The 18,346-nt window shown below is 34.9% G+C and overlaps 2 protein-coding genes across 7 annotated transcripts in view; one reads left to right on the top strand and one right to left on the bottom strand.

Annotated features, from left to right (window-relative positions):
• The first annotated feature begins 481 nt into the window (after window positions 1-481).
• LOC131931532 (cyclin-T1) lies at window positions 482-11,237 on the top strand. Of its 5 annotated transcripts, none has more exons than XM_059288380.1 (11): window positions 482-555; window positions 3,809-3,969; window positions 4,621-4,702; window positions 4,800-5,012; window positions 6,144-6,204; window positions 6,444-6,506; window positions 6,695-6,767; window positions 6,907-6,997; window positions 7,133-7,208; window positions 7,315-7,388; window positions 7,727-11,237. In XM_059288380.1, exons 2-11 carry the CDS (start codon window positions 3,812-3,814, stop codon window positions 9,797-9,799), a joined length of 2,964 nt encoding a protein of 987 aa, XP_059144363.1. In that variant the 5' UTR covers window positions 482-555; window positions 3,809-3,811; the 3' UTR covers window positions 9,800-11,237. The 5 variants fall into 5 exon arrangements, with proteins under 5 accessions (XP_059144363.1, XP_059144356.1, XP_059144379.1 ...); XM_059288373.1 differs by having other exon boundaries at window positions 542-653; XM_059288396.1 differs by having other exon boundaries at window positions 542-931; window positions 6,716-6,767.
• Window positions 11,238-13,271: 2,034 nt separating this feature from the next.
• LOC131931560 (double-stranded RNA-specific editase 1) overlaps window positions 13,272-18,346 on the bottom strand; it is an 81,081-nt gene continuing 76,006 nt past the window's right edge. For both annotated transcript variants that reach the window (XM_059288407.1, XM_059288408.1), the window contains 3 exons: window positions 16,595-16,811; window positions 14,950-15,111; window positions 13,272-14,485 (listed from right to left, as the gene is read on the bottom strand). In XM_059288407.1, the coding sequence (XP_059144390.1) occupies window positions 14,344-14,485; window positions 14,950-15,111; window positions 16,595-16,811 (521 nt within the window). In that variant the 3' untranslated portion in view covers window positions 13,272-14,343. The remainder of the gene's footprint in view (window positions 14,486-14,949; window positions 15,112-16,594; window positions 16,812-18,346) is intronic.

The following is an 18,346-nucleotide window of genomic DNA, read 5'->3' as shown; positions in this document are numbered from 1 at the left end:
AAACATGGCTATAAATAGCCAGCCGATCAACAACAGTGTTGTTTAGATTCGCATGGGGTGAAACTGCTTTCATAATACCAGGCCTACATGAGTCATTCGTTATATAACTCGATTATGAGCCATTTCTAAACGTTTAAGAGCGAAACAATATAGTTAGATATAGCAGAAATAAACAATAAATTCATTGGCTATTATAGTATTAAATCTTAATGTTGTCAACCCTGAAACCAAAAGTGATTTAAAGTGCAAAGGTACCGTTACAAAGTGAGTTTTCAATTCTAGAGTAGCGCCCCTTTGTAAAACGGTACTTCACACGCACTTATTGACCTAGATATTATCTAATGGAGGACATTGACCTTTTGTTTATTAAATCCTACATACATTAGTGCGGTAAAATCGGTACAACTTTTAATAATTGTACTAAAAATTATAAAACCTTAAAAATGTAGATTGATTTCTTAAGAAATAAATAAGTTTTAGAGTTGCAATGACCTTTTAACCAATTATATTTTACTATTTATTTTATGCGAATCTGTTTCATCCGCCATTTTAAAAGTGAATGTTACATTCTATGTACTGGATACAAATGTCACGTTTTTTAAAAATCTATTAACCCCAAGAAACTTGTTACGCTTGCTAAATACAAGCAAAATGTACTTGACATAGCAATTAATCACACAAATGAATCTCTCTGATTCATTTGTAAACGTTGCTTTATTTCATATTTCTGTCTGTCCTGGAACATGACAAAGACCATGCTCTTCCAATTTTTTTTTTTTTGATATCACATCCACGCTGTTTTGTTCCGCGAGGTCCTTAGGCCTTAGTTGGTCTCACGTTGATGTACTCATCCCAGATATTAATCACCATGAGATGTTTTTAGTCATAAATCGATTATTGTCGGTAGACTAAAGTCTTGCGGATTCAACAGGTAGAAATTAACAAAAACTGAAAGGGAAAATAAACGTTTCTTTAGCCAAATTTACTAAATTTAGAGGCCAGAAAAACCTGCAATTCATTAAAAATTAGACAGGAGGCCTACGTAGATCTAATTAAACAAATTCTGCTTATATTCTGGATCTAGACTCTAGATTTAGAAAAGACTAGTAGGTCTAGAACTACTTAAAATTTTAATTTGCACTAAGTAGCAGAAATGTCACAAAAAGGCATTTAAGTATTTAAGCCAAGCAGGAATAGGGTAGACCTTTTCATGCAGTAAAGGAAACTAAATCTGTGATTGCCAACAGAGTGTATCACTAGAAGCTAGATCACAGGCTCCCAGTCTATAATATTCTTTTTTAATTGTTGTATGGGTCTCTTGGCTTTCTTAAAAATGGGTTGCCATTTGAACTAGTTAGAGAACCTAAACCTGTGTTCAGGATCACATAACAATTTTGTTGGATTTCTCAGTCCCCTATATTTACCCTTTCGCCTCACTAGCGGTGAATCAATGAGTTATAATGGTGGAAAAGTGGTTCACCCTGCTGGCAGTCATAGAAGTTTTGTTGAATCCTACTTTTCCTATTACTTTCCTGTTTTGGGATTGTGCACATATTATAGCCATGAAGGTTGATTTTTTCCCATTTTTTAGGTATAGTGGTATAGACTATAAAGAAAAGCTATGAGGAATGTAACAACCATATGCTGGGAATAGCCCTGAAAGGCTTTTAGGCCTACTCATTTGGCATTATTTTCATACAATCTATGACTGAAAATAAGCAATAGAATGAGGTAGATTTTGTGAGCAGTGTTAATTTTATTGGGTGGGGATAACATTCCTTTTTGTTCAGAGATGTGTTAAGAAGTGTGAATTTTAATAGCAAAATGTAGCAGGTGTATATTTTGCATATATTCTCATTTACAACACATTGAAAAGAAAATGCTTAAACATCTTGTAACAAACAATTACAAAGTTAACAAAGTGTATATGGTGTGGGGGAAAGTATAAATAGGCAAGGAGGTAAAGTTGCATGCATGTGATCACGTCACAAAAGATTTAATATCTAAATACAGCTATTATCTTGCTTTTGTGGTTTTAAAAAAAAAGTAAAGTCACTCTTTTGATCCTATACTCTACCATAAAAATCCCCCCCCACCTATTTCCCTATACTTCAAAATAGTGTTAACACGTTTAAGCAAGGGTCCTAGAACTGTTTTATTTATGAAGGGTGGTGGTCTATGGAAATAGAAAAAGTTCTAGATCATTATATTGGATGTGAAGGTAGAAAACATCCTATAATGTTTGCACAAACTCTTATTTATACCTAAGGTACCTATCCATGCTTAAGCAATAACAGGGCTGTACTTTGGGTTGGTAGCATTATCTCTTATCCAACTGATTCTTGTAAGTTGGTTTCAGATTATACAGAAGCTACTGTTTTGCTTATATCTTGAACCATTTACTTATGTTTGTTTCTGACCAATTTGTCTTCTATAATTTATAAACATTTTGAAACAAAACATCCTTTATAGAAAGGCTACAAAGTTTGATGTGAAAAGCATGAAATTAAATTTATTTATAAAGTTTATTAGATGTAATTTTTTAATTTCTGCATCAGCTTACTTTATACAGTAATTTTTCTTTTACATACAAAATCAGCAAATATCAGCTGCCTTAATTGAAAAAAAAACTGAATATGCATTAACTAAGTTCTTGTTTTATTTGACCTTTTTCGAAATGCATACTTTAAAGTTGCAGGCAGTCTATGCCAAAATAGTTTATTGATATACTAGCAGTGTTATTTATAAAATTGTATGTAAAAACATGTTTTGATAATTTGAATTGGGTTATTAAAAGTTAAATTTTGTCAATTGTATTTTAAAAAATAATACAACCTGAGTAACATACTATTCTATTAATAGATTCAATAATTTAGTGTTCTTTCAAAATGTAAACTGCTGTTAAATAACACTTAATAGATAATTAGTTCTAAATAAATACCATTGTAGGGCAGCCCTGGATGAATTTTTAGTGATTTAATGATAGGCCTATAAAAAAAATTTACTGGTGCAGCAGATAACAAAATTTTGGCCTCAACTATTAGAGTTAAAACTGTTCAGCATTTAAATTTTAATATAATATACTTCTCTAAATTAGTTTATGCGTAGTAAATTAAATGCTTGGCATAATTGAAGCAATTTTATCTTTGAATATTGGTACAACAGTATATTGAAGATAATAGGGCTTTTAAGTAGGCCACAACTTCTCGTTCTCGTACTTGCCAGCTAATAGATTTTGAGACTGTAGACTTACAAGCCCTATTGTTGGTCAAATTCATGCATACAGCTTTTCGTTCCAAAAATGAGATAATTAGTAAAAATTTGTTTGCCTTTTTTATCACAGGTTAAATATATAAAAAGTAGAAATATATGTAGGCGTAGGTTATCTCAACTAAACTGAGCTAATTCCTAAAATTCAAATACTGCTGCCACTTTATTATTAAAACATTGATTACCAATTAATATACGCCTACAAAAATTCTAAAATTTGAATACAGATGATACTTGCTTTCACATAAAAAAATAACCCTTATATAAGTGTTAGATTTATTATATAAATTGTTTTCAATGTTAAGTAATACATTTAAAACTATTTTTAAAATGGGATAGCTCTGAACTTTGATAGACTTAATACCAGTTTCATGTTTTCAAGATCAAGGAAATAGTAGTTTACTTAGGGGATTTGCATGGTCATCATTTTTTTCTTACATTACTTCTCCTAACATGTTACATGTACTATTATAGAGCAGCTGTTAGTCATCAACAGTACATTATATACATATATATTTCAATGTGTATATTTTTACAGAACATGGAAGACCTTAGCTGCAATTTTAAGTGGCTATTTGATGAGGAGAAGTTGAGAAATACTCCTAGTGTGGTGGAGAATGGCATCACCACAGAGCAAGAGTTGACATTCCGACAGAAACAAGCAATGCTAATACAAACAATTGGATTAAAGTCAGGATTGTAAGTACCAAATGTAAATAGTTAGCTTCACAAAATGTAGTTTTTAGCGCAATTTCCATACTGACAATTGCGATTATTAACTCGTCAAGGATGGATGTGTGTCCGATGTGTGTCCGCAGCTTTAAGTCGTATCTCCTCCTCAACGAATCAATATTGAGGACTAATTCCAAAAGCAAATATGTTAAGCAAGTTCCGAGGATGATTGTGGGCCAAAAAAATTCCCGGAATTCCTTCCTGGATTTCCCGGATAAGCCAAAAAACCTGGAAAAAATGCAGTTTTTGGCCCATATCTCGGTAACCAGACCACTTAGCGACTTGAAACATTTACCAATCGATTCCTGCCATAATTTAGAACAATATTGCCGAAGAAAGTTTTCAAAATATCCTTTCGTTCGGTCACAAAAAATTAATTAAGGAAATTGCGCTTAAATTGTCACTAGACTTTTTATTAACTTGTTTTCCTGTTTGTGTCTCCAAAGTTGATAAAATAATGTATGTATATTGTTGTGTAAAATTTGAATTAACTAAATAGTTAATTCATATAAATAAAAAATGTTACTTAGTGTTAATTGTCGATTTATCATTTGAAAATTTTGCTGTTATTATTACAGTTTTAATATTTTAAAGTATTTTTAATGCTTTGTTTTGAAGGACCCAGCTTGCTGTGAACACTAGTGTAATCTTCATGCACAGATTTTACATGTTTCGCTCCGTCAAATCATTTCCCAGAGTGGTAAGCAATCAATTTTAGTTAATGGTCTTAAATGTCTTGAAATAAATGCCATCACTTGTACATTTTCTACTTTGATCAATTGTTTTGTTTTTTTCAGCATCTGGCCTTGGGGCTTGCTTTTGCTGGTGGTAAAGTGGAAGAAAGTGCTCGTAAGTTGGAACATCTCATCAGAACAGCTGTGGACATCATCAGGACGAACAAGAACAGGGAGTTTTTGGATAAAACAGATCCTTTTACTTATGAAATGGACTCTCAGTACAGAGTAAAAATGGATGTTTTGTGTCAGAATAACTGCAACATTGAGTCACCTGTAAGTAAAAAGATAGTGTTCTTTCTTATATGCATTTGATCAAACACATCAGTGGCTTTAGTTTCTCATAGTAATTATAGGTAATCCAAACGCGTTTAAAAATTAGTTCTCGTTTGATACTGCATGGCACAACTAATTTCAAAATTTATATTCTTGTTTTTGAACTTTGAGTTTCAATAATGATTTTTATAAAATCAAATTGATGTTTTGAATAAAAAGTTGATGACAGTAGTAACACTTGCTTATAGTAGATTATTTTTCAGAATGATCTAAAACAATTTGCTCACTAGTGTGTTTTTCTTGCACAACTGCTTTTAAAGAACTTAGTATTAACATTATAAGTTTTTTTATCAAAGGCTTTTTCAATACCTTCATTTTTAAATCTCAAAGACGTCTCAGATTTGAAAAAAAAATTATGTATGTTTTAATTTTTTGTGCATGAAAATAGTATACCCCTCTTTATAGCAGCCATATACACATGAAGTGTTAAACTAAAGAAGACAAAAAATAATTTGTTAACTTATATCTTTACATAAAGAACAAATACAAAATATGATTCACAATAAAAGAATTTTAATTAAAACTTTACAGTTTAGTTTTTCATAATTGTAAAATTTAAATAAGACTTTGAACACAAAAATAAATACAGGAAGACAATTTTTAAGCTTAAAGTTGATTGAACAAATTGTAAGTTTGGATTACCTACATGTAGTATTTTTCCAGTAGCTCATTTTTATACATCTTGTAATATGTTTTTGTTAGCCTTTTATAAAAAATCATTTTATTTTTTGGTTTAAAAATTCAGTCCACATTTTTAAAGGATCTCAGTACAAATGTTTCCATTATAATTGAATTTTTACAAGTCTACTCTGAAGAAATTAAATTTTTGTTTTTATTTTGTTTAAATTTCCAAATACTTTAAACTTGTTGAGTTTGCAGTTAGAATCCTAAATACATTTTTTAAGCATACGCAATTGTAAAAGTTCCCAAAACTTTTTTTTTTTAATAGATTTATTTATTTAAAAAAAATGACATTGTACTTGCTAACTATAAGTATAAAAAGGCATTGAGTCGTGACAAAGTATCTAAGAACCTATACTTGTAATGTGTGGGTCTATCTTTGTCCGACAGGCTTACCAGGAAATGAGGAAGCTTGTCCTCGAGTGTGAAACAGAGATCTATGCTGTCATTGGTAGGTTAAGTTAGAACTTAACTCCAACTTTATGTGTTTCAACCAAGAAGAAAAGCTCTATCGGCCTCAATCTTCTTTGCTGGAGCCCATTTCACACATGAATTGTTATTGTTAAAATTAACTAAATCTATTGATGCTGATGGTGCCACAATAATAACTTAAAGAACATAAGTAAATTGAGTTTTAAAATTAATGTTGTGCTTATTACTTCATAAAAAATTGTAATTGTTTTCATGTAGGTTTCCAGCTTCAGATTGTACATCCACATAATTATGTAATTCGAATGTGTGCTCTTTTGGGTGGTACGTATTATTTTTACCTTTTTGTTAAATAGCTGTTGCTAATTTTTTTTTTACATTTTTACAGTATACATTCTAGATATATTAGATAATAAAATTGTATTATATAGTATAAAATGAGAAACAATTTGCATGGATGTTGAAAAAATTATTTTGCTTATTACAAACTTTGTCTCTCCTTCCTCACATAGATGGGTATCTTTCCATTTCAGCTGAGAATATCAAGGATATATCTCAATATGCATATAATCTTGCTACTGCTAGGTAAGCTATTTTTTTGCTGAATAATGTTTAATATGATTAAAAAAACAAATGCTATAGATCTTAATAAAATAAGGCTAGAATAGCTATATAAAAATAATGTTGCATTATTTTTAACACATTTTTTCTTGTTGTTTTATAGTTCACAACTTACAATGTTATGCTTGAAGTATACACCTGAGACAATAGCCACCATGTGTCTAAACATTGCATCTAAAGCCCATTCAGTCAAGGTAAGATTTTTTAATTCAATTACATTTAGCTGAGGTAAATGTAGCACTTCAACCATTTTGTAAAAGAAAAGAATGAATGCTTGAGTTAGCGCTGTATTAGTTTATTTTTATCTAAGTATATTTTTGTGCCAACAGTTTGTATCCATGAAAGACCCAAATGTCAAGTGGTATCAAGTTTTGCATTCCCAGACCGATATAGCAGAAATTGAAGGTACATCACATACTGGTGTATACTAACATGATAGAACATGTAGATTTTGTATTTTGATTATAGTTCTGCATGGGTCTATATATTTACATTTTTAAACTTTCATCAGCTGTGTCAGAAGAGTTTCTCCAGTGTATCAAAGGTTGCCCACTCCTGCCATCCTGGATGACAAATCTTGGAAGGGTAAGTATTATTGTCTTTGTGTAACAAAAATACAAAAATACTGTGTTAATCAAGCGCTGATAAGTTCATGAATTAAAAGGAATTTATAATAGGCTATTGGAACAAATGTACTGAGCTAAAATAATGTTGGTTTCGATCATAGCTGTGAAAAACAATTTATGGTTGAATACTTATTCCTGTTCTACTGACATTTGATTCCTCTAAATTAATAAAAAAAAAAAAAAATTTAAGTTGTGTCAAGAATGAGAATAACAATTGTCAGCTAGCTATTTAAAATATAGAAGTTAAATTTTGACTCAAGATTTCTGTTTTTAAAAGTTCAAATTCTCCATTTGCAGATGTCAAGAGTAGCAAATAATAGAGCTATGCCTGGACCAGCTCGAGGACCTGGTGTAGCATCTGCATCAACTTCACAAGGAGCTCGTCCATCACATGCTCAACCTATCACATCCTCTGCTGCTACTGCCAGTATACCACAGCCTCCTGTGGCAACAGCATTACCCCCATCCAACCACTCAGTCAAACAAGTTGTTGAGAGTCAGCAGCTAGCAAACAGTGCACCTGCTCAGGATGTTGTCAACAGCCCTAATGGGAAACCACCAATCACAGACTTTACAAATGGGGCTGCCCCAGCAGACAATCATTCTAAAGATCCATTACATATATCCCATTCCAGAACCGCAGCACCTTCCAGTAGTGTACCAATGCGACCACCTCAAACTGCTGCGTCCTCAAATGCCCACAATCAGCAGCAGCAGCATAATCGTCCACACCAACCTGGCAGTGCACGAACCAACAACACAACACCAGGGAGCAATAAACCCCAGTCAAGACACCCACTGCTACCTGGCACCACCACCCACCCACCTGCAGGGGGCAGACCACATTCTGGCTCAGCTAGTCATGTACCCTCATCACGCCCTGGCCATGACTCAAGGCATTCTGTTGACTTGAATAGATCTCATGATCCAAACCGTCTCAGCCATGACCCATCTCGCCCACGAGACCCATCACGGCCTCATGATCAGGCTCGACCCGTGGATCCAACTCGACATTCTCAGCCTCGTTCAGATCGTAGATCAGACATGGACCAAAAGAGGTCTAAAGCTCAACCCACAAGAGAAGAAGCTATGGCTTACAGGCAGCAAGTATTAAGAAACGCAGCTGAGTATACGCCAGCTGTTGATCTGAATGAATCATCAGCACACACCCCTCCTCCCCAAACCCCCAGCCCCCCAGTGAAACCCCCAAGCCCACTTGATCCCCCTGACCTAGCAGTCTCAGGTGACCCTGTCAGCTATCCCGTCAGTGTGGCTTCTCCTGAGAGTGTTAAGGTGGTGGATGAAACACCATCTATTCCACATGTAGGTTCAAAGTTGTCTTTATCCATGTACAGAGAAAGGGCCAGATCTCGAGCTCCAGTTGAAGATGGAATCACAGACTCTGTTCTGTCTGAAAATAGTGTGTTTGATCCCCATACAGATTCTGCCACCAACTCCCCAGCTGACAAAAGTTTTAAAACCAGCACGTCACATTCAGACTTTACACACCCACAGACAGACAGTCCCAACACACCACGCTTAAAGATTAAAGTCAAGCTGGACCCCTCTGGTGACAGGCATTATGTGAAAAAACCTGAGGCTGGTCTGAAACTGAAGATCAAACCTATTAAATCTGACTCAGCTTTAGACGATGTAGGACCTAGTGGTTCAAAGTCATCTAGATCCAGTACTCCTTTTGAGGAGGGGGAAATAGTTGATGATGCCTCACCAGCTCCTTCTATTGGCTCAGAGCGCAAATCAGAAGGCCTTAAACTTCGCTTGTCCGTACCCAAATCAGGGGACAGCACTGGGAACTACAGTCGTCGTGACAGTGATCACAGTTCAAATGGACACAACGGAGATCGAGAATCCCACCGCTCACACCATCACGGGCATCACCACCGCAGTCACCAGCACAAGAGCAAGAAGCACTCATCAAAACACGACCGCTCTCGCCACGAAAGCAAGTCCAGCAAACGCTCAGCCTCTGCCTTGGACTACTATGAGGAGCGGTCCTCCAAGTCTCAAAGAATGGAGTCCTATAGCTCAGGTTCCCAGGACAACTACCGCAGTAGTCACCACTCAGACAACAGTTCTTCTCATGTGTTGCAGCACCAGAACAGTGGTTTCAGCATCAATGACGCTTTTTCTTCTACCATGCCCAACAACATATTTGATGACGATGACGACGATGGCACTCACGGTCACCCACCTATCACGCCGACAATTGACCCCTCACAGACCCGGACGGAGAAGTTCCGACAAATGCTTTCTCAACATAGTGCTGTATTTGAATCAAAGAAACCTCCTCTGCCAAAAGGCCAGCCACCTTCATCGCCCCCTCCTCCCCCTACTCCACCTATACTGTGAAAAAAATCCTAGATTTAATTCATTCACCTTTCTTCTGGATCATAAACATTTCATTAGATGAAACTGCAGGATAAATTGTTGTTCTGCAGTTTAAATCTTATCATGCATAGCAAACTGCTTTTCTGTTTTTAACAAGAGAATATCTTTGCAATATGGATGTAAATCTTGATTTCTCATCTTTTGGTGCTAATTACAGTTGTCACCATTCCATGTTACTTTAAAAAATAATTATTGCTGTGTATATACAGACTTGGTTTTGCCCAGGAGATTGTCCAATCATTTACTAACATTGAAGTAAATAATCACTTCAACATTGACTTTAGTTGTGTAGATTTATTTAAAATCATACTATCAGTTATGAACACATTTGGGTTCTTGATGATCATTTTGTAGATAATGTAACCACTAATTCAGATTTGATAAAGAGAACAAATTAATCTTTGATATTTTTTCCTATTCAACTTTGTGTACTTTTTTTTGTAATTTTATTACTGTGTACAATTGTTGTGATCATTTTATGAAATGCATGTTTATAAACAAAAAACTACAACTGAAGACTTATCTTTGTAAAAAAAATATGTTTTTACTTTATTTTTAAAGTATTAAAAATAAGTTGCTTTTTTCCCTTGTTAAAAAAATTCATTACATATCCATAATTTGAAGTGAATTGTATTTTTTGTAAGATGCATCATGAAATATTGTATGACACTAGCCCTGTCTTTCATCAGTTGTCATTGCATTTGTTCTGTGAATGGGTTCCATTAACAGGTGTTATTTTATTATTCCCTAGCTTCAAATATTTGCTTAGCCTACTACAATCATCTGTCCAGTTAGCATGGTTTGGCCATGCAATTATCTGTTTGTGTGTGATACTGTGGCGGTACTCCTAGGAATAACTGCTTTAAAAAAAGCTCAAGAAATAACTATTTAAACTTGTTTTATTGTTTGGTTGAGTGTAGCTCTGAGATAACTGTCACAAGTGCCTGGAAGATAGTCCTATGTTCTGTGCCTAGTAGACAACTTAATCCATGTGAAATGTTTTTTTACTGTTTCAAGAACATTTTATTTTTTAGGTTACTTGGTCTTTTATGCCCTGGTCAAGGTAAAAGAAACAATAAATGCCAGAAATGTTTTATTGATTTCATTAAGTTCCTTTTTTTTAACTAGAGATTTTCTCAATTAAATTAAAAATTGCTGACCAGTTAATGTCATGACCTAAACCCACTAAAAGTTTCAACTCATCCAGAGAGAAGTGTACCTTAGTTTATCTTAAATGTTGAGCACCAAGATATTGTGAATTTTTGTGTTTGAATGTCTCATTTTTTAAAGTTAAAAATAAATTCATGTCTTGCTATTGTCAGATACCTTATTATATTAATTAGGTCTATTTTTACATAATAAACCTCCGTGTTTAAAAAATAAAAGTTTGTTAAATATACATTTGTTTACTCTTTTGTTATTAATTTTAATTGTCCAGTTTTCAAATTTGCATTATCATCATTAGGAATAGTTCTTAGCCTGCATGTTTAGGGATTTGTTTTAAACTCCTTTGCCAGCCTAGGTGATGTTATATTGTTCTGGACTTAAATTATTTGTATGTTTGTATATTAAACATTTTCAGCTGAATACTGGGACTTCAGTTTTTTAAGGGGATCGAAGACTAACATTAAATACCAATTTGTTAGATGGAGATAATGCATTAGTTCACAGAACTAGTCATTCATTTGATGACATTTGCATGGAGGGTGAACATACATTTCTTCCTAAAAATCTTTCCGGTAGTTATTTTCTAATTTAGCAGATACATTTTGATGTAAAGTTTAACCCAAGTAGTACAGTTGCAGCAATTAAGAAAAAAATATTTTGAATCTGAAAAAATTGTAACATAAATAGCTTTTGTCTTAAATTCCATCATGCTTACAACATCAGTATCTCATAATGTGCAGAATTGTTTATTTAAGTGAAAGGATTATTGCCAGATAGGTTTATTTAAGTTGTGTTTACAAGAACTCTACTTAATAGATTAAACTACTTGATGAATATGTGCCAGAGATGACTTCCTAGAACCACATATGTTAAAATGGTCATCACATTTGTGATAGGAACTGTGTACATCCCTGAATGAGTCCTGTATGTGCTGTTATTGACTGCTTATGTGCTGTGCCGTAGATGTTGAAAAAATATAACGTTTGCTGCAGTGGTATGCATTTTCTGCTTTATATATGTATAATAGATCTGATTTAGAGTTACACGTATAAAATGTGATCTTAGTGGGTAAAAGTTAAGGTTATTTATACTGTGAAGTGCATGTATGAACATTTTTTATTCAGTATTATGTATGTATGTATTTTCCATTATATTTTCTCTTCACAATTGTTAAGGAAGTTACATTGAGAATATTTGTGGAACATCATGCTATAATTGAATTGTTTTAACTATTTTTGTATGCTATGCACAATGCAAGTGTTTTAGCTGTTAATATCAATATATTAGTTTTTGGGTTTTCTTTTTTAAATTTCAATCTTACTTGTGTTGATATACATGAGTGGTTTCCCCTTTACACAATTGTAGTTTTATAAACAACACTTTTTGTCTAGGTTCACTTAAGTAGTTCTAAAACTGTCCACCAAAAATGTTTCAAAAGTTATAATTACCCTCCTGCCACATAATTTCAATAGAAAAAAAAAATCAAAATGTAATTTTGTCATGTGCTACAAATATTATTTTAACTGAAGCCTCACTATCCACACAATGAGATTTTTACCAACTCATCCATGGATCAGTGCCTTAAAAATCAATATAATCATGTGTGGATCTTGCACTCCATTTTGGGAACCACTGATTTATATGGCATTGAACCAAGTAGCAAAGTATTTAACACAAACTAGCATTTCAGCTTTCTCATCATGATTTGTTGGTGTTCTTTAATGCATTATTTTTTAGCTACTATCAAACGTGCTGTTGACATTTGTTCTAAATAAAAGAATGAAATATCTAATATTGAATCATCACCTATTGTTAAGGTTTTTAGTGGCTTCACTGTGTCCATTTTACTTGTGTCAATAGCAGTAGCATCAAGACATCTGTAGATGTCTGTTAACTGTCATTGATCTGTACAAGAGGACCCTCCCCCCCTCTCCAATTTAGAGTTTGTCACCCCCATAAAATAGGACTTCCCATCCCAGTACGCATTTACAGGTGAGAAATGTCTTGTTGATTGGTGTGTGTTCGCTGGTGCTGTGTGAAATATTACATTCACCACTGTCACACTGGATTTATTTTGTTTTTTCGAGGGTGAAATTTTTGCTAGTTAATTTGCTAAAATAATAAAATGTATCTACTGTTGTTAACTTTTCAATAAAAGTCACCCTACTGGTTTAATTGAACTTGTTTTTTGTTTGTTTAATTTTTTAAATTAAAGCCCGTGATATTGAGACAGATTTACAAAATTTCTCAAAAGCAAATTACCACATTAAATTTCAACAGCATTTATTGAATCTGAAGGCATTTCATAGGCTTGCACTGAATTTTACAAAGTCAAATATGAAATGCTAATTTAAAGATTATTTTACCATTTGTCCTAATTCATTCTTAGAACATAATTAAAATGAGAAATTCATACTTTCTGTATGTAGTTATATATGAGGACTTGTGTTAGACATCTAGTTAACACTCTTAAAATGTTAAACAATAAAAGCCTCCAATACTGGAAGTATTAAAAAAATACACGTAACTTAAAAGAGAAAATTCATGTTTCTGAATGTTTTATATAAAAATATACATGTTAAGTGTCCATTAAAACTGTACAGTTGTTTTATCCACTGTAACGTTTTCACACTACACAAAATATGGGCAATGATCCATAAGTTCTAATACATATATTATTTTTTAGCAACAAATAAAATAGTAAAAACCATATAATAAAAATGTTTAAGATTTTTAACAAGACCAAAAAAAATTCGGAAGAAGCTAAAATTCCATAAAACAAAACTCCCAGTCTTGTACCTTAAAAACTGACAATAACTGCCATAACGGTAACAGATCAAATGAAGGTAAAAAATATACAGGGACAAATAAACTTGTTACATAATAGCTGCACAATAAACGAGATAAACACAAGGACAGGACTATTCATTTTAGGGCATTTGCACACCGGAATGAACACACTAAGTTCTCTTGTTAATTGTCCCATTGGCATCAGACATTAGTGTTAGTCCTTTGTACACTCAGGCGCGCATTAAGCCATCACTTGAGCCTGTTTACCTTCAATTATTAATTACATTATATTCACCTTCAAAGCTACATTACCTAAGATGTCACAGAGCTTAAGGGGTAATTTTTTATATTAAGTTATATATAAAGGCTGCTTGACATCCATTGCTCCAGGGTTGAAAGGGTCAACTTGTATAAAAGCCCCAGGGTTGAAAGGGTCAACTTGTATAAAAGCCCTATGTTTGAAAGGGTCAACTTGTATAAAAGCCCTATGTTTGAAAGGGTCAACTTGTATAAAAGCCCTAAAGATGTGCCATCTATTTGTCTGTGCTCTAGAACTCTGCCAGAGGGAACTCATCGTGCTCGTGGGGTTTCTTGACCCACAGCCCCAGGTTGGCTTGCTGGAAGGCCTGGATCAAGGTTTGTTTGGTCAGCTGATAGTCCATGACCGCTGCTTTGGCCTCGGAGTACAGTCTGTAAAAACATGTCTAGGGTTAGTGAATGGCCAGCATCGAGATCTAAAAATAACTTTAGTCACTCAGTGGCCAGCAGGCAAAATATTACTCAGAGGTGGGGAAAACATTATTTATAAAGCAATTTCTTCAATTTAATTCAAATTATAAATTCCAGCTTAGAGTATTTGTAACAAATAAATTATTATCAGATTTTCAATTAAAAAATGCTGCTGACCTCTGTGTAAACTCATGATGTAGTTATACTAATAGATAGAAACTCATGATGTAGTTATACTAATAGATAGTAACTCATGATGTAGTTATACTAATAGATAGTAACTCATGATGTAGTTATACTAATAGATAGATGTTTAAAGCTGACATTGTCAACTGGTACAAGCAGGAATAGAATATTAGAATAGTTTTAAAGATGCAATAACAAAGACGTGGTAGAAGGTAAGAGAAGTGTTGAGAGTTTTGAACCTTGGTCTCTCCACAACGCCCTGGCTGGACAGAGAACTGACGTTGCCATACAAGGTGAGGAAGTTCTTGAACATGGCCTGTTTGCAGAGCCTGGAGATTCCGCCCTTGTCCGTCTTGCCAGTGGTGGGGTTGACCACCTCCATAGAGCTCTCACCCACAAACCTGGGGACACAGGGTAGCACCAGGGTAAAACAGACAGGTCAGTTGGTCCACAGGTCTAGTAGCACCAGGCTAAAACAGACAGGTCAGTTGGTCCACAGGTCTAGTAGCACCAGGGTAAAACAGACAGGTCAGTTGGTCCACAGGTCTAGTAGCACCTGGCTAAAACAGACAGGTCAGTTGGTCCACAGGTCTAGTAGCACCAGAGTAAAACAGACAGGTCAGTTGGTCCACAGGTCTAGTAGCACCAGGGTAAAACAGACAGGTCAGTTGATGCACAGGTCTAGTAGCACCAGGGTAAAACAGACAGGTCAGTTGATGCACAGGTCTAGTAGCACCAGGGTAAAACAGACAGGTCAGTTGGTCCACAGGTCTAGTAGCACCAGGGTAAAACAGACAGGTCAGTTGGTCCACAGGTCTAGTAGCACCTGGCTAAAACAGACAGGTCAGTTGGTCCACAGGTCTAGTAGCACCAGAGTAAAACAGACAGGTCAGTTGGTCCACAGGTCTAGTAGCACCAGAGTAAAACAGACAGGTCAGTTGATGCACAGGTCTAGTAGCACCAGGGTAAAACAGACAGGTCAGTTGGTCCACAGGTCTAGTAGCACCTGGCTAAAACAGACAGGTCAGTTGGTCCACAGGTCTAGTAGCACCAGAGTAAAACAGACAGGTCAGTTGGTCCACAGGTCTAGTAGCACCAGAGTAAAACAAACAGGTCAGTTGGTCCACAGGTCTAGTAGCACCAGGCTAAAACAGACAGGTCAGTTGGTCCACAGGTCTAGTAGCACCTGGCTAAAACAGACAGGTCAGTTGGTCCACAGGTCTAGTAGCACCAGGGTAAAACAGACAGGTCAGTTGATGCACAGGTCTAGTAGCACCGGGGTAAAACAGACAGGTCAGTTGGTCTAATGGCTCAGGTAGGTCATAGATACAACTGGTCAATTAATGTATAGACACAACTGGCCAAGTAATGTATAGACACAATTGGTCAATTTCTAGACAAATGTATACAACTGGTCACTGAATTCAAAAACACAACTGGTCAATTAATGTATAAATACAAGTGGTCAATTAATTTATAGACTCAACTGGTTAGTACTATTAATGGACTTAAATGATATAGCAAAAATCTTTTACACACAACTATTCATAAACACAATTGTAAATTAAAATAAAATAATAAACACTCAATTGTTGACACCCCCCCCCCCCACCTAAAAAAAAACACAGCAGTCCCTATAGGAGTATATTTTAAAATCTACCTGCATATCAGCCCTCCCCCCCCCCCCCCCCTCCACCCCCATTCTGATTTACAACCAAAAAACGTTTTAAAATTGTTTATTTGTTTTTACTCCTAGAAATAGAAACTGTTGTAAAGAAAAAAAGATAACCACTTCTAAATTTAACATTGTGACCACATAAAGAAGATGAGCATATCACAGTCCAGTGAAATACAACCATTCAAAGGGAGATAAAAAGTGATTACCAGTTGACAGAGAAGTTTGGAGTTTTCCCCGGCTGCCGGCACTCAGGGCTGGAGATGCCGCTCAGGAAAGGTTTATTTAGTCTGTACAGGGGGGAGGGCGGGGTCATGTGGCTGACCCGGCCGTACACGCCCCTCACCATGTGCTCGCTGTGGTACCAACTGCCCACGATGATGCTGCTCAGGTAGACAGGGGTGATGAAGTGGCTGAGTAGGGAACCTGCAATCATCAAACATTTTAGCTGTACCCATAAACATTGTCACTAGCTGCAGGCATAAACATTGTCACTAGCTGCAGGCATAAAAATGGTCACTGGCTTCCATAAACAGGCAATGTCCAATAGCTGCATTCATACACAAACACTATCCAGTTACATTTTCCTACAGCTTTTACAAATAGACTGTATAGACACATACATGTCGCCTACCATTTGCTTAAACAATAAAAAAAAAAATAATTAAAAAATGAAGCCTAACTTTTCTATATAACATCATTTTGCCAGATAAAAGTTTTCAACCCTAAAACCTTGACAGCACAGGCCAGTCATTTATTAACTTGATCATTTTAGCCAGATATATTATATTTGATAATCAGTCAGGAGACATTAATAAAAAAATATTTCTGCTTGACTGCAGGGGATGGGGCTACAGATTTAATAAAAGCACAGGAGGGGATCCCATGCAGACATGGAGAATGATGGGATGCATGCCTGGTGTCATTTACTTGATTCATTTTATATAAGCTGAGATTTAGTGCAAGCTTAAAATGTAATGTAGTGTAATGTAATGTAATGTAACAGGCTGTAAATAGAAGAGAGTTTGCTGTTATCTACAGGAAAAATTTCAAACATGCCAACTCCGATCCCCCAACAGAAAATTGTTATCAAATATTCTAATCAAATATTTTAATGCTTTTGATAAAAAAAAATGGCTTACGGCCTGGAGAGACAGTTGCCTTACAAAACTTAATGTTACTAGAGCTTATTAAATCTGAATCAAACCCTTTTTTTTAAAAGTGAATTTATATAAAGTTATTTTAAAGTTTGTAATGGCTCTTTTAAAATTGTATAAAGTCAATGAGTGGTGTGTCTGTTCATACAGATGTAGACAGGGGTCAAAATATGTAACATCAAAACCTGGTGACATATCAAACACTGTTGACTCTACAATATACTCTACAATATATTGCTATGGGTGGATGTCATTCATTAAAACATGATTAGCCCAGTCAACATAATGTGATTGTATTTAAACTTAGACATGTCAACCTACGGCTGGGGTCAGCAATTGTTTTGGCTCGAGGGTCACTTTGTGGTGGCGGATTTTAGCAGAGGGCCGCACCGTTTTAAATTATTATATTGTTTAGTTGGCATTACATTTAATTTCAGAAAAATTATAAATGGTAAAATAAAAATCGATAAATAAAACTTGTCTGTATTACTAAATAAATATGTGTGTCCAACCTTCATTAAACACATTGGATTCATCACCAATTTTACACTTTTTTTGTAGGGTACACAGCTTTACTTAATTTGGAAATTTAAAATTTTTACTGTTGCATAGACAAAACTGAAATAAAACTGACAAACTGGAAAAGTGCGTATTTACACTGCCTGCGCATGCACATAGCCGCACTAATGGAAAAAATATGAGATGAACTTTCAGTCGCGGACATGAAGCTAATCTCAGTTCAAGGCAGGGCTTTCTGAATGTCTGGCGGGCCACAAAGACTCTGTGGCGAGCCGCATGAAGCCT

The sequence above is a fragment of the Physella acuta genome, unplaced genomic scaffold, assembly GCF_028476545.2.
Source record: "Physella acuta isolate Inbredline_101_S28 unplaced genomic scaffold, ASM2847654v3 ptg000104l, whole genome shotgun sequence".
Lineage (NCBI taxonomy): Eukaryota > Metazoa > Mollusca > Gastropoda > Physidae > Physella > Physella acuta.
Note: the sequence above shows the minus strand (reverse complement) of the source record. Positions and strands in the feature narration are given on the sequence as shown.

Bases quoted from the DNA above. Each gene is read 5' to 3' on its own strand.
- LOC131931532 (XM_059288380.1), top strand. From the start codon at position 3,812: ATGGAAGACCTTAGCTGCAATTTTAAGTGGCTATTTGATGAGGAGAAG. The intron at 3,970-4,620 runs GTAAGTACCAAA...TTTGTTTTGAAG, and splicing joins ATTGGATTAAAGTCAGGATT to GACCCAGCTTGCTGTGAACA. The intron at 4,703-4,799 runs GTAAGCAATCAA...TGTTTTTTTCAG, and splicing joins TCAAATCATTTCCCAGAGTG to CATCTGGCCTTGGGGCTTGC.